The 14,067-nt window shown below is 35.7% G+C and overlaps 1 protein-coding gene and 1 long non-coding RNA gene across 5 annotated transcripts in view; one reads left to right on the top strand and one right to left on the bottom strand.

The window, feature by feature from the left end:
* The window catches only part of LOC113485499, a 45,628-nt gene that overhangs the window by 2,233 nt on the left and 29,328 nt on the right, over nucleotides 1–14,067 (bottom strand). The gene's annotated exons all lie outside the window — the stretch shown is intronic.
* Nucleotides 1–14,067, top strand: part of MRTFB (myocardin related transcription factor B) — an 86,915-nt gene that overhangs the window by 51,856 nt on the left and 20,992 nt on the right. For all 4 annotated transcript variants that reach the window (XM_026858663.1, XM_026858659.1, XM_026858660.1 and 1 more), the window contains 6 exons: nucleotides 530–595; nucleotides 2,968–3,023; nucleotides 3,593–3,668; nucleotides 4,728–4,889; nucleotides 5,417–5,601; nucleotides 12,662–12,802. In XM_026858663.1, coding sequence (XP_026714464.1) covers nucleotides 530–595; nucleotides 2,968–3,023; nucleotides 3,593–3,668; nucleotides 4,728–4,889; nucleotides 5,417–5,601; nucleotides 12,662–12,802 — 686 coding nt within the window. The remainder of the gene's footprint in view (nucleotides 1–529; nucleotides 596–2,967; nucleotides 3,024–3,592; nucleotides 3,669–4,727; nucleotides 4,890–5,416; nucleotides 5,602–12,661; nucleotides 12,803–14,067) is intronic.

Here is a 14,067-nt window from a genome sequence, read left to right as displayed (position 1 = left end):
TTTTCTCGCTCTGCTCTTCTATGCTCTGCAAACACAGTAACTATTTCAGCATAGTGCAGTCATGTAACATTGGTTTAAGACATGTAAGAAGACAATATAATCATTATGTGCTGCAGTTTATGCTATAAACTCTTCATACCTCACCGCATTTTTTTGAATCTACGAGTAGTGTTACAAGGGGGGAAAAAAAATCCTAGATTTAGATGTATACTTAGTACCTCTTGTGAGGCCTAGCTGATAGGAAAAGTGAATGTGTGTGTGAAATGCAGTCCCTTTATCAGATGTGACCAGAAAGCAGCAAACTCCAATATAACTAGGGATTGGAAGCAATCACTCCAAATGCTGTTAATAACAGTTGATCCTTAATGATAGATGTCTTAGAGGTTACTGTCGGGTGTAAATACATATAGAAAAAATATTTTTAAAGTTGAAATACTTGATATCTTTTGAATGGGTTTTTGGTGGTTTTTTGTATTTTCAGAGGGATAGGATGCTTACATATGAATGAATGATTGTTTTCTTTTGTCAGTACTTCAGCTGAGGCTACAACAAAGACGGACACGAGAACAGCTGGTGGACCAGGGCATCATGCCACGTAAGAATTATGTTATTTCTAGTCGTTTGTATTATTACACTGTATTCATTATGAACTGAATAGATAAAATAATAAAGATAAGCATTTCTGTGAGAATCATTAAAAATAACTATTACTTGAAAAGACTTGTGGGATCCTTTTTGGTAATGTAAGTGCGCATGAAGTAAATTCATCATGCTTATCTAATGTTTCAGTTAAAATAGCCATTGTGATGAAAACGCAAGGATTTGCAGACATAGTCTGATTCTCCTTTTATTTTCTCTTTCTAAATTATGCCTCATCTTACTGAAATAAATTGAATTATATATAAGTGGACATCAATAAAGACAGTGGTCTTTAAAGAGTAGGATGGCAAGGGTTGCTAAACAAAAGCAGAGGACACATAGACATAGAAGTTGTGACCTGTGTGCCAACAGACATGTCTTCTGTGTCAGATTTTGCATGATATTAGCTGTGATGTTACAGGACAGGAGGCAGTGGATCAGGCTGGGTGTTGTACTCTGGGATTGTGTGACCTAATGCAGAATCTTCTGTGCCTATGCCTGCCTTTCTTCACATGAATACCTTTCCAAGAATACGGAAAGAGAGGCTTTGGATTTGGGGTTTTTTTTAGAAAATTGGTTTGTGTTTAGAACATTTTTTTCCAGTTGTCAGAAGTTCCTGATCAAGTTGCCACATCTGGCAAACTGTCCAAATTGGTGTAAGACTTTTGTATTCTCTTCCAAAACAAAGATTATGTAGTGGTTAGATGCAGTCTTTGGAAGAGTTAAGATGCTGCTGATTCCCTTAGTGTGAAGTGTCTCACTGTGGCAGCAACGTCACCAAGTTCATAACTGGAGATGTATTTCTGATTTCAGGATTGTGTAATGCTGAGCTTCTGCCTCTTTGGCCTGGCTACCTACCATCCTTGACAGCTAGGCAAGAAGTTACTAGTTCTTCAGTAAACCCATTTTTATCTCTAACTCTGTTCTACCACTGGAATTTAATTGCAGATCATACTGCTTTGACAAGCAAATAATGTTTGTAAATTTGTACATACATTTGTATGTCTGAACTCACAGCACTTGTATTCTGAAAGTAATTGGCACGCTTTATGCAATTGCACTTTATTGCCAGAGTCCATTTTCTCCTTTATTGATTTCAATCTGTTGTGAGATGATGGTTGTTTCAGCAGCAGCACTTATGACACCTAAAATCAATTTAAGAATCACAAGAGGGTCCTCCTGAATATGGATATATAGGGGCCTGGAATTCAACTGCAGTTAACTCTTTCCTTAGAGATGTTTTGAGCTCCCAATGATGATGCTAATAGTTCAGTATAGCATCTTCTGACTTGTTCTGGAGATCAGCCTGGCTTCAGAAGGAGGAGAACCCCTCAGTGGACAGCGGATAAGAGTGGGCTTAAGATAATAGGTTCAAGTTGCCAAGAGTTTTAACTGTGAGAAGTGATTTTTCTTAAAATAAACAAACAAAAACCACAGCCATTGAAAACATACCAAAAATATGTCAAGTTATTATAAATAGCCCAGAGTGCACTACTGAATTCTAGCTTGAAAGCAGAGTATTTTAAAGCTAATCTCTTCTTGAAGGTTTCTGAGTATGCAGCAGAGTTCAAGGTTGCTTTGCTAAAGTATCTTCACCTTCCCAGGTCTGTAGTGTCGCTTATCTTAAGGAACAGAATGATCTGTTTCTTTTTGAGTGAAACGTGGGAAAAAACCTCTAAACTGTCAAAAGGTGTTAAAGATTTTGTTTTGTGGTATCTTATCTCTGCCACAGGTGTGGCAAATAAAATGGATTATGCCTGCTGCCATTTCACTTCCTTTCAACAATCCGATTGAGATGAAGCGTTCTACAACTCATATTAATTCTAGCTGGGTAGTGTTTTTAACTCTTTTTGGCTATTTAGCAGCTAACCATCCTTCTGTTTTCTAATCTGAACATTTGGGGCTTCCTCAAATTTTTTTAGAAAATCAGCACAAATAGTTCCTAACGGACGGTCCAGTTCTCTTAGTACCAGCAATTATGAAGTACACACAGATAGTAAAATACAGTGGAATCAATGAAACAGTATTTTGGCGTTCTGAACCTTACCTCATAAAATTTCTACTGTGGAACAGTTTTGGTAAATAGACCTCAGTGTACAGAGTGGAAAAGTTAACTGTTACATGGTAATGTCTGTTAAAATCAAGTATTCTAAGTATTCTGTATAGGAGCGTTGCTCATCTCTGTTAAATAGAAGTGAATACAACTAGCATGACTCAAATGTAAGCCTGGTCAGATGCAACCACCACAGTGAGATACACACATACTGATTAGGATATTTCTTCTGGAAATCACTTCCTGTCAATTTAACTCTTACTCTCCCTTCACAGCTTTGAAAAGTCCAGCTGCATTCCATGAGCAGATAAAGAGCCTGGAAAGAGCCAGGGTAAGGCGCTTTGTGTAAACTTGTTAACATCCGAAAATGGATAATCAGTTGTAGGTGATACTAAACTCTGAGTACATGAAAAAAAATGATTACCATTACAGTAATAACATCTGCTTTTATCTTGGAAGAATTCATTAAAATAAAATACTGGTGTCAAATCTGACAGGAATTTTCATAATCTTTCACAGATCAAGGTGGGGGGATAAACTTAACAGTCATAATGTGTATAATACATAGCTAACTCCAGTTAGGTTAGGATGCTTCGGTAAATTATGCTTGTGCAGTATTTTTGTAGCAAATCTACACTATTGTGAATTTGTGTGGTGGTACGGGATCAAATCCAGAAACATTCCCAACTTGTTTGGGGAAGACAGAAATTCATTAGCACTGCTTAACTGATAGAAAAACACAAACCAAACCAAACCCCTCTACTGCCCATGTTCTAACAGTGATGTCCAACTATCTGAATGCAACCGCAAATATTCATTGATTGGACATCAGTGATTTATCAAACTACTTTGATTTTTCTAGCATACAGTAGTTAATGCTACTTCCTCATTTCTTTAAAGACTGAAAATTTTTTGAAGCACAAGATTCGCAGCAGGCCGGACCGGTCTGAGCTGGTCAGAATGCACATCCTCGAAGGTATGTACCTTTTGAGCTGCTACTAGAAGGAACTTCTGTTATTCACTCAGTTTTCTAACTGAATTAGTCTTTGATATGAATTATTTCTAAAGGTTACATTCGCTGTTTCTCTACTTTTACAGTGTCTGTTGTAATCTGTATTCTAAATGTGTATAATAACAGATACATCTGTGGCAGTGAAAGTACTCTCAACTGTGTATTCCTCTGCAGTTGCATACTGCTTTTATTCTCTCAAGTCTACCATGGTGTACACACAGCGTATATATTGCTTCAGTTTCTCCTCATACCCTAAATAACCTGACAGCCTTTTACTTCCCTCCCTCCCCCATTGCCCCAAACAATCTTTAATAAACTTGACTTTCACCCTGCCTTCTTATTTTCCTTGTTGCTCAGGTCATTTGAAACAATAGTCATCTTATGAATGGGGCTAGTATTATTACTGTTTCTCCATAATCTTACCAAAGACAGAAATTACCATATAACCATAATTCAAGTCAGTTTAATAAGCACTAGTTTTTAAAACATGCATTTGGATACTAAACCCAGATAGTTCTCCATAGTGATAGATTACATCCATATTGACAGACTATCCCATATTTTTATTGAAGTACAATTTTGAAGACTCAAATTTGTGTTAGAAGCTATTTTTAAAGGTAAACTTTTTAAGAAGTTTGTCAAAAGTGAATCTAAAAATAAGTGGATTGATTAAACCTTTACCATAACTCACACTGGCAAACTGTTAGGGCAGCAAATACTGTCTTCAGATTGTAATTAGTGTTTGCTGTTTTATATTCCCTGCATTATTTTTGGACATTAGACAAATGTTTACTAAAAGTATTACTGCTGTTAAAAAAGGTTATATTTATAGAAAAACGTGATCATGGGTATGAACAACATCTACTTATATAATCTTGGTTTTGCTTATTAATTTGAGAATTTTCAGAAGAATATTTGCCTGCTTTTGACAAAAGTGGAATGGTTATTGCAAAGACAAGACGGTGTTGTCATGAAATTGGAGAAAAGATGGAACAGAACATTTAAATCAGTATATCTGTTTAGAGACCTTTGCAGAGCCTTCGCTGCAAGCCACTCAGATGAAACTGAAGAGAGCTCGGTTGGCAGATGATCTGAATGAGAAGATTGCTCAGAGGCCTGGTCCTATGGAACTGGTAGAAAAAAATATTCTTCCTGTAGACTCCAGTGTTAAAGAAGCTATCATAGGCAAGTCAGAGTCCCGCAGCTTCTATCTTGTTATCTGTATGGCATTGTGGAAAATAATTAAGTTCACTGGAAGATAATATAGTCAAAGTTTATTACTACCAATTCTTTCAGCTTCCGAGTCCTAAACTCCGTGATCATTTAATTAAAGTTACCCTATTTATATTCAAAACTAAGTTGGAATTATATAGTTGGAGTGTAATACTGTATTTGAAAAGAATTCTTTGTAAGAAAAATTATGACAAAGTAATCAAACATATGTGGCTGTTAGTCTGTCCTAGGTGTCTGTGTGCACTCCACATATGTTGAACATACCTTTTAATTTCTTACTAAAACAATTTCTGCTATGCACTTAGTTTTATTGGTTCCTTGAATATGATTTAATATGGCTGTCATTATATTAAAAACACAATATTTATGTTTAGACTGTGCTGAAAACCAATCATTTTCCAGCAGTTAGCTAATTCTGCTACCAATGTCTAAATTTGTGTAACTAAAAAAAAAAAATCTGTTCTTTGTAAACATTCTAGCAGTTGGACAAGAGAATTATCCTCAGGCTTTGGATGATTATTCATTTGATGAAGACAGCAGTGATGCTTTATCACCAGATCAGCCAGCCAGCCAAGAATCCCAGGGTTCAGCAGCTTCCCCTGGTGAGCCAAAAACAAGTGACTCACCATCACCAGTAACACCAAATGCTACTACATCAACACAGGTAAGGTTTTTAAATGTTGGAACAAAATCTTCACAGTATGATTTTTGGTCTGGCACTATAGAAATGGGGCATAGTTTCACATGGAATGAATACACTTGCTGTTGCAAAGGAGTGTCTGGGACTCCGTTTTCTGTTTGGGACTGGAACCCTGGCTTAGGTGTTGGCAGTGATGAAATTCCCATGGACTGTAGTAAAGCCATAAGTTCACTGAAATTCATTATGGCCTGTAGAAGATTTACAGCTTTCCCAGAAGTTGTTTAAAAGATCATATCCATGGTTTACTGCAGCTGTTATTGATTACTTAATGTCTGTCTTCATTCTGGGCAAGGTCTTGAACTCGCTTAGAATTAAACTTAGCTGAAACAACAACAGTTGACGTCAGTTCCATTATCTCCAGAGAAGTCCATAAAAAACAGGGTTTCCCACATAATTTAAATGTTCTCTCCTATAGTTTTAAAAGACTGCCTAAAGAATTTACTACGTAAGATGTAAAAATAAACTGTATGTTGATTTTTCTGTGAGGTTTTTAGTATCTTCTCAAGTTATTTACCAAGAAAAGAAAGTCTGCCATGGCAGATAAAAAGTTGTCCTTATAGTAGAGCATTTAAACATGTGAGGTTTTAAAGAATAGTGTATTTGAATGAAAATCCTTGACTGTTTTCATGAGAGTTGTAGAAATGAGTTTTGAAAGAGAACTCCTCTTAAAAAAATTCTGTGATTTGAAATGGACAGTAACATTGCCTACCCTATCTTTAAACACATTATAAAAGTACTGGCGTAAAAGAATTTGCCAAAACAGTAATGAAACAAAGGTGCTACAAATCAATTTCTTTTATCTTCTATTAGCTACTAAAACCAGTTATATGCATAATCATACTGCTACCTGGTTCTTTCTAGAATATCTTGTACAGTGCTTTCTTCACAGGTCTTTTGAACTAATCATTAAGTTTATTCATTAATGAGATACATGTATTTATTTAATGGTTACTATGTCTAACAAATAAATTGTTTATTATGTTTTCTGTCATACCTCAGCTAGTAAATTTAAACTCACTAACTTAAGCCCAGTTAAGAGGAGAAGGCTTTACTTTTAACTAGATTTCTGCAGCTTTTGGGGAGCTTTTTTTCTGGATGGAGACCCAAATTAAGGCTCCCGTGGAGGGAAAGGCAAGCAAAGTCATTATATGTTGTCTGATGGCACTCTAGCTTGAATGGCCAGCAAATTCCAGACTAGACAAATTTAACAGTACTGATCTCCACTCAGCTTGTTCATTTGAGACTGACATAGCTAAGTAAATGGCAAATTGTGCTTATATTCTGAGTTAGACTTGCCTACAGGAACCATTAGTTTGTGGTTACATGTTGAAATCAAGTGTAACAATAATTTTGCCTTGTATCGATGCTGAATTAGTTGTTGAATCAGTTACACATGCCTGCTGAGCAGTTCTGTATGATAGGAAAAAGTCCGTGATCCTGAACTACTGTTTCTCCCAGTAAGCCCATTTTCCTCTTGTACATAAATGAAAGCAGCTGTATTACTGCAGAAAAATAATTTATGTTTCAGATTGCATTTTACCATGTTATCCACATTCACACTGAAATAAATTATTTAGTGGAAAGACATGGGTTTTCATCACAGTATTATATATATGAAGTGACTTACATCAGTTTAATAATGCACTCGGATTTGTGTACTTGGTATCGATATACCACGTGTGTATAAGCAAACACAGAAATTTTGGTAGTTGTCATTTCTGTTTAATTAACTGAAATGTTTTGTATTAATTTGAGCAGTATTCCTTAAGCAGAAACTGTGAACTTGATGGAAATTCAAAAGCTTTAGGACTTCAACTTGCTGGATTTCATGCAAGTCTGTACCTGGTAAACAAGTTAGTTTAGCCTGTATAACACTAACATGAAAATACTTTATTCTGAAAGAATTTAAGAGTGTATCAAAGTTTGACCAATACGCAAATGTTATTACTATATATGTGTAATATTCTTCAGGTTAATGTTGATCAACTGTAATCTGTAACGAACAGATCTTTTTCAGGAGGATTTCCTAAGAGTGTTCCATCATCACTTTCTCCACTACAGAAAGGAGAAAAAGATGTGTAACTTTGCAGTTCAAATTATATTCATGCTTGTCCTTATTAAGCATTCTTGTAGAAAATGCATTTATTTATATATTTAAACTCTGAGAGGATTTGTAGCAAAGGCAGGGCTCTACACAGGGAATTATGCTGCAGTTCATTAATTAAGACACAAACAAAAGATATGACAGAACTGAGAACTGGGTTCTTACTGTATAAAGTAATGTAAAATTAAACAGTTAAATATGAGATAAATATTGTTGATGCTCCAAAGATGTTACTGTCCTAATGACCATGGATACCTGACAACTGAGTAATTCCATGATCTAGAATTACACTCCTTGTTTTTTTTACTACTGTAGTAGATAGACAAAGTATTGCAAAGTTCATATTCAAAAACAATGCTGGACACAAAGTAGGGCACATCCACTTTATTTCATTGTTTCCCAGCGTATAGATTAAGATGTGAATTGGGTTTCATGTCAAGAGAATGTAATTTGTGTTGAATAAATTGAAAACAAACCACATGAAATTAGATTCCTAAGTAAAGACTTAGGTTCCTAATGGAGAGTTAAATAAAAATACTCAAAGCAATATATGCCAAAAGCTTTTTGAGTAGGAAGCACAAGATAGATACGTGATTGCAGCAACAGAATAACAGAGCACTTGAACTTGATTGAAAAAGCACTTCAGATAGCACTTCAGTCCTTTGCTTATGGATTTCATAACACGTTACAGCCGCCTCTGTGCACAAATCTAAAATGCAAAGTTGCTCTTCCACAGAATAAAACAGATGCTTACCTTGTTGTTCCTTTTGAAATAAAGAATAACAGCACAGCATGTCTCTACAGGAGATGTGTCTGGGAAATTGCTCCTTCATTCTTTTAATTTCCTCTGACAAATTTTACATTTTATTACAACATAAAATACAAAGAATGTTTTGAAAATAGTAGAGTGCAGCCAGAGTTCTTTTCAAGGCTTCCTCCTCCACACATTTCCAGGCCTCACAGGATGTAACATAACTTTGAGAACCTTCAACCCTCATTGACTGATGGCCTAAAACTTGCTTTAACCTGATGTATTTGTGTCTGGTAAGGATTAGTCATTTTAACCACACCACTATAAACAAATCAAATTGTCGTGTTCACAATTCTGAAGACATTAAACAGTCATCTTCAAAACATCTGAAGTATTTTGCTTAATGAGACTGTTTTCTTAATATATTCACTGTAGCTCATTGATCTGCTTAGATGCTTGTTCACAGCTAGAAGAAAAGGTTCAGAAATCATATCTGTAAATGGAAATAGAAGATCATAATCTTTACATTACTTTATGAAGTAATCAAGGAGTTGAGACTTTTTTTTTAATTTAAAAAACTATCAAGTGAATTATATGCACAGTTCTTTGCCTCATCTACACTTGCAGGTAGAATTGGGACATCTGTAAAAAGCTTTGTATTTCATGGAGTCATTAATCCTTTGTAGCTTAGGATAACAAGTAATGTAAGGAAAAAGTAGTTTATGGCAAGAGGAGAATGTTTAACACCATGATTTTCAAGCAATATGAATTTAAAAGGTGGGGGTTTTTTGGTTTTGTTTGAGTTTTTTTTGAAACTCTAACTTTTCCATTTTAATGAGTTTTGTTGTGCTGTCATGGAGTTGTTTTCTAGAGGCTTGCTAAATATTATGTTAGAAGTCAATTTATTTATTTGGGTTCAAGAAGGATCAGAATGATGAACAGTAAAAGATTATGTAATGAATAAATGGAACTATCAAACATTTAAAATGCTTTTTAAATGGAACTTCAGGAAAAGAAAATTTAAGAACCAGTGAAAAACATGAGATCATTAGAATTCTCCTGTGTTTTATGGTACATGACACTTTGAATCAAAGACAAACTAAGTGATTTTTAAAATGTTACCACTATAACTAAGCCTTTTAAACTTGATAGCAACTGGAGAGCAATACCTTGGAATACAGCATTCAGAACTCTTTTTTTAAAGCGTAAGTCCCTGTGAAGTCCTCTGCCAATTCTTAGGCAAGTTCAGCAAATAACAGATACTGTGTAGGTATCAGATGCTTTCCAGAGCACTTTGAAAGTTGGATATAAAAATAGAGGCATTTATATCTTTAGCCTGCCACCATAAACTGACACAACCCCAAGACAGGCATGTGTGCAATGTTTCAGTGGCTAGGCATGGCGTATTAAATCTTGTAATTTAGTAAAGCAGTATCAGGAGCTTTCCCTCTGGACATCTGCACTGCAGAAGGATCAAAACCACTATACAGTTTAGACAGGTTATGGCAAGCTAGGATCCTGTTGGCAGCTGACAGTTGGAGACACAGAAAAATGTATGAGAGAAACACAGAGATAGAAGGGAAAATTATTGTCATTTTATTGTAAACAAAAGTCAGAGACCTTAGTGCATGCAGACTGGCAATGATAATTGCTATACCAGAAATACAAATGAACCAGAACATAAAGTTGCAAAATGTGCACCAAGTGTTTTTAGCAAACTGATTTAAGTCCTTTGTGGTACAATCTTGTGGAAGAATAGTAGAGCACAGGAAGAAATTAGTTAGGGAGAAGTACCTGTCTGATTTAATTAGAATGCAAGGTTTTAGAATGTATTCTGAGGAAAAAGGATATTTACTGATAGGAATATAAGGGAAATGGATAGGCTTTTTTATAAAAGGACTGTTGTACTAGGTGATCTAATTGCTTTCTTAAACAATAGAAATACAACTGATCTCATCTGTCTGGATTTAATACTCTATGATATTAAACACTAGCAAAACTGGAGAAGATGGAGATAAGCAGAGGTAAGACCGAAAGAGGGAAGTATTGGGTTGAAAGGAAGTTGGTAACAGTGATCTGCAGGAGTTGATTTGGGGACATTCTGGTTTCATGTTACCATTAACAACCTTGACATAAGAATGGATCATGTAACAAAAGTTGGAAGGCATAGGCAGCACAGAGTTGGATTGTTACTATGCAGAAAGAACTGGTTGATTTGGCTTTTAGGAGAGAAATGGAATGCCAACAGAATGGAATAGTTCTTAAAAAGAAAAATACACGCCACCTCTCCTTCCCATGAAAAAGGAATGGGGAAGGCTGGGGGCCCTGACAAAAGAAAGCTGAGGAGGAAGGCAGTTGGGGTGCAGTGGTCAGACTGAGCTACTGTGTACTTCTCTGTAAAACTGCAAGTTTGTCAGAAGAGGTGATTCCAGTAAAAGCGTTAATGTCACCGTGAGGATCCAGTAAATCGCCATGTGGAATATCCTGTACATTCACAGTTACTTATATCCAAGAAAGACTAATGAAAACTTTAACACAAACAGGAAAGGATGATCAGAGATGAAAAATCCCTTTTATGAGAAAAGAATTAAAAAATCATTTGCATAGCTAGAAAAACAAGGGTTGAAATCTGTTTATGTACAGAGACTGTATGCCATCAGAGGAATATTCACTAGAGAAGGAAATGGTTTTAAATCAGAAAACAATTTCAGCACAGAAAAAATTGATACGACAAAGTTAGGCTCAGTGAAGTTGGGTAATTATGTAGGAAAACTTTTGGGAATTTACTGGTAGGCGTAGTCGTGCTGGGAGAAGAATAATTTAAGAATTCCTAAACTTATATGGAATTTAGTAAGTTTATTGAAGAAATTACACATGATGTTTGTAACAGCAAGGGAACAAACCCACTAAAGTTCAGGCTATTGGATTGTACACAGTAATATCATTGTGCTGGCAGTCAGATGCAGAAGTAATGCACCTCCTGGCACCATCAGAGGTGCAGTTGCCATGAAAATGCTATAGGAAACTGTCTCTTCAAAAACATCTGCTCTGCTGCTGCGTGATCATTCTGAAACAAGAAGTTCATTTTCCGATGTTGATGTTTGACGTTCATGAAAAGAGAGGTTGTTCTGACAGTGCTAGTTTGGGTGGCAAGATTATTATCCTTGTGCACATGAGATTCTGACTTCACAGACAGAAAATACCGAAGGCCTCAATTCTGTAGTAATAAAGCAGTGTTTCTGTAACTTCAGTAGGCTGCTTCAGTATACGTGTAGTGTGTCTAGGGTCCAATTTTAATGTTGCTTCAAGCAGAGTAATAACAAATGGTGGTGTCTCTGCTAACAATTACTAACAATGCATTGCATTCTTCCTTGAATTGTTTTTAACCCTTATCTTCCCTTTTACTTACAACAAAAGTTAAGAACTGGCATCAATTAGTTAATCTGATTCTGGGCTACCAACAAGAGACAAATAGATATTAGGAACAGTTTAAGTAAAATATTTCTGACTTGAATAGTTGAGATTACTTCTGAATCCTTCCAGCTCCCTTTTACAATTTTGTAACAAAGAGAGAAGATGTTTTCGTTATATCTTTATCATTTATGTCTTTTTGCTTTCGTGTATGTTAAAAGGAGAAAAGAATTCTGCAAATTAAAACAACAGTATAAAGGTTATGAAAACAAAGACCTTGCTGAGGGCTTTTTTTGTATGTTATTACAAATCCTTTCTGGTTATCATTCTTTTTATCTGGAGAAACCCAACAATAGTAATTAAGAAAAATGTTAATGTTGGAAAAATATTTATTATGATACATGACAAAAAATGATATTAAAATCAATTACTGTTTTGCTTTGGTGAAACTAGAAGTAAATCCAGTATTAGTAAAAACAGATTTTGGATACATTTACATGCAGTAGCTAAAATTAAAACTATGGAGTCAAGGTAGTAAACCAGTTTATCTTACTTGCTATATTTGAAGAGTGCCAAAATGTGCCTTTATAGAATATAGACATGTACATGAAAGAGTCCTGTTTTCACAATTCCTCCTAAAAATATTTTGCGAATTTGACGTGATAGTAAATTGTCTTAACCTTTTCAGATATTTTCAATTATTCAGGTGGTGGATGTTTTTAATGTTTTTCTTTTTCCTTATATTTTTTTAATACTAGTATCCACCTTTAACCTCTCCAGTTCCTGAATTTCTTAAAACTCCCTCTACAATCGAACAGCATGTTACACGTTCTACTGCTACAACCACCCTGACCACAAGTACTGTATCTGCAGCAAAGCCTGGGCCAACGTTAGTAAAGGTAGGTGTCTGTAATTTTGTCATCTGAGGACTATGTTCTTAATCTTTGTCCTTTTTCGATGCAGTATTTAATGACAAAATACACGTTATAGTGCCTCTAACAATTTTCATTTGTGTTCAGGAGAACATACTCGATTGTTGACTGAAAGCTTTTGTATGCTAAGATCCACCATTAACACTTGTAGGGAGTGGCTCATTATTTCAGGAGGTCCTTACAGTACAGCTGACAAGTTTTCAAGCAGAATTATGCATTGCATTGCTATGGAAGTTTTTAAGAAACAGGGACAACAGATATTTGCAGTATTGAGTTTCTACTTTCTATTGGTGAAAATAATCTTTTCTAATCTATTTTGTACGGAGAATATTTTAATAGGAACAGAGACAACCACATTCATAGTCAACCTATAACTAAACTGGTGAACAGCATTGCTCCTTTTCCACAACCATTTTCTTAGTTCATTTACCATATACGCAGCACGCACTGTGTGAGAGGAGTTACCGTATCCTTGTATTTGAATATCAGAAGAACATACTCCGTTCTCTTTCTGCACTGACCTAACCAGCAGCCTGGAGAACTTTTCTGAATGCAATTAGAGAGGGGGTTGTGTTAGAAGATTTCTGTAATACTTCGTTTCAGCAACTTTGCCAAAGGTCTTCAGCTGTGTAATGAATATATGTATGTAGACTTACACCTAACTACATGAAATTAATTCTTGGCTCAGTTTACAAGGATGACCTCTAATAGTCAATTTCTAGTATAAATTTGGCTTTTTCCAGTGAAATAACTGGACTTGTACCAGCTTACTTAATGCAGGACCTTAATGATAAATTCAGATATCCCCCAAAACAGGCTACCTGTGTAATAAATGTGCATGGATCAACACAGGATTTCTGCTTTGATACCTTCTGTATGACTAGGTAACTGCCTTCAACTTTTCACGGAAAATAATTTCAGAGAGCTTGTAAATGAAGAGAGTTTTACCACATGTTCAGGTATTGCTAATAAGGATACTGCTGAAAGTTTTGCAAGAGTAATCCTGTAATTTATAGTATTGTCTGTCTATGCTTTTAATCTCGACCTGGAAGTGCTTCTGACCTGCAGGTGTTTGCAGATGGACTTTAAGATACTAGCTTTTACTAGAACAAAGTGCTATGTGGCTTTGAACCTACCTGTTTGTCATGGTTTAACCCCGGCCAGCAATTAAGCAGTAAGTGAGGCACTCACTCACTCCCCCACCGCAGTGGGATGGGGAGAGAATCGGGGGG

The sequence above is a fragment of the Athene cunicularia genome (assembly GCF_003259725.1).
Source record: "Athene cunicularia isolate RWA chromosome 14 unlocalized genomic scaffold, athCun1 chr14_part1, whole genome shotgun sequence".
Classification (NCBI taxonomy): domain Eukaryota; kingdom Metazoa; phylum Chordata; class Aves; order Strigiformes; family Strigidae; genus Athene; species Athene cunicularia.
Note: the sequence above shows the minus strand (reverse complement) of the source record. Positions and strands in the feature narration are given on the sequence as shown.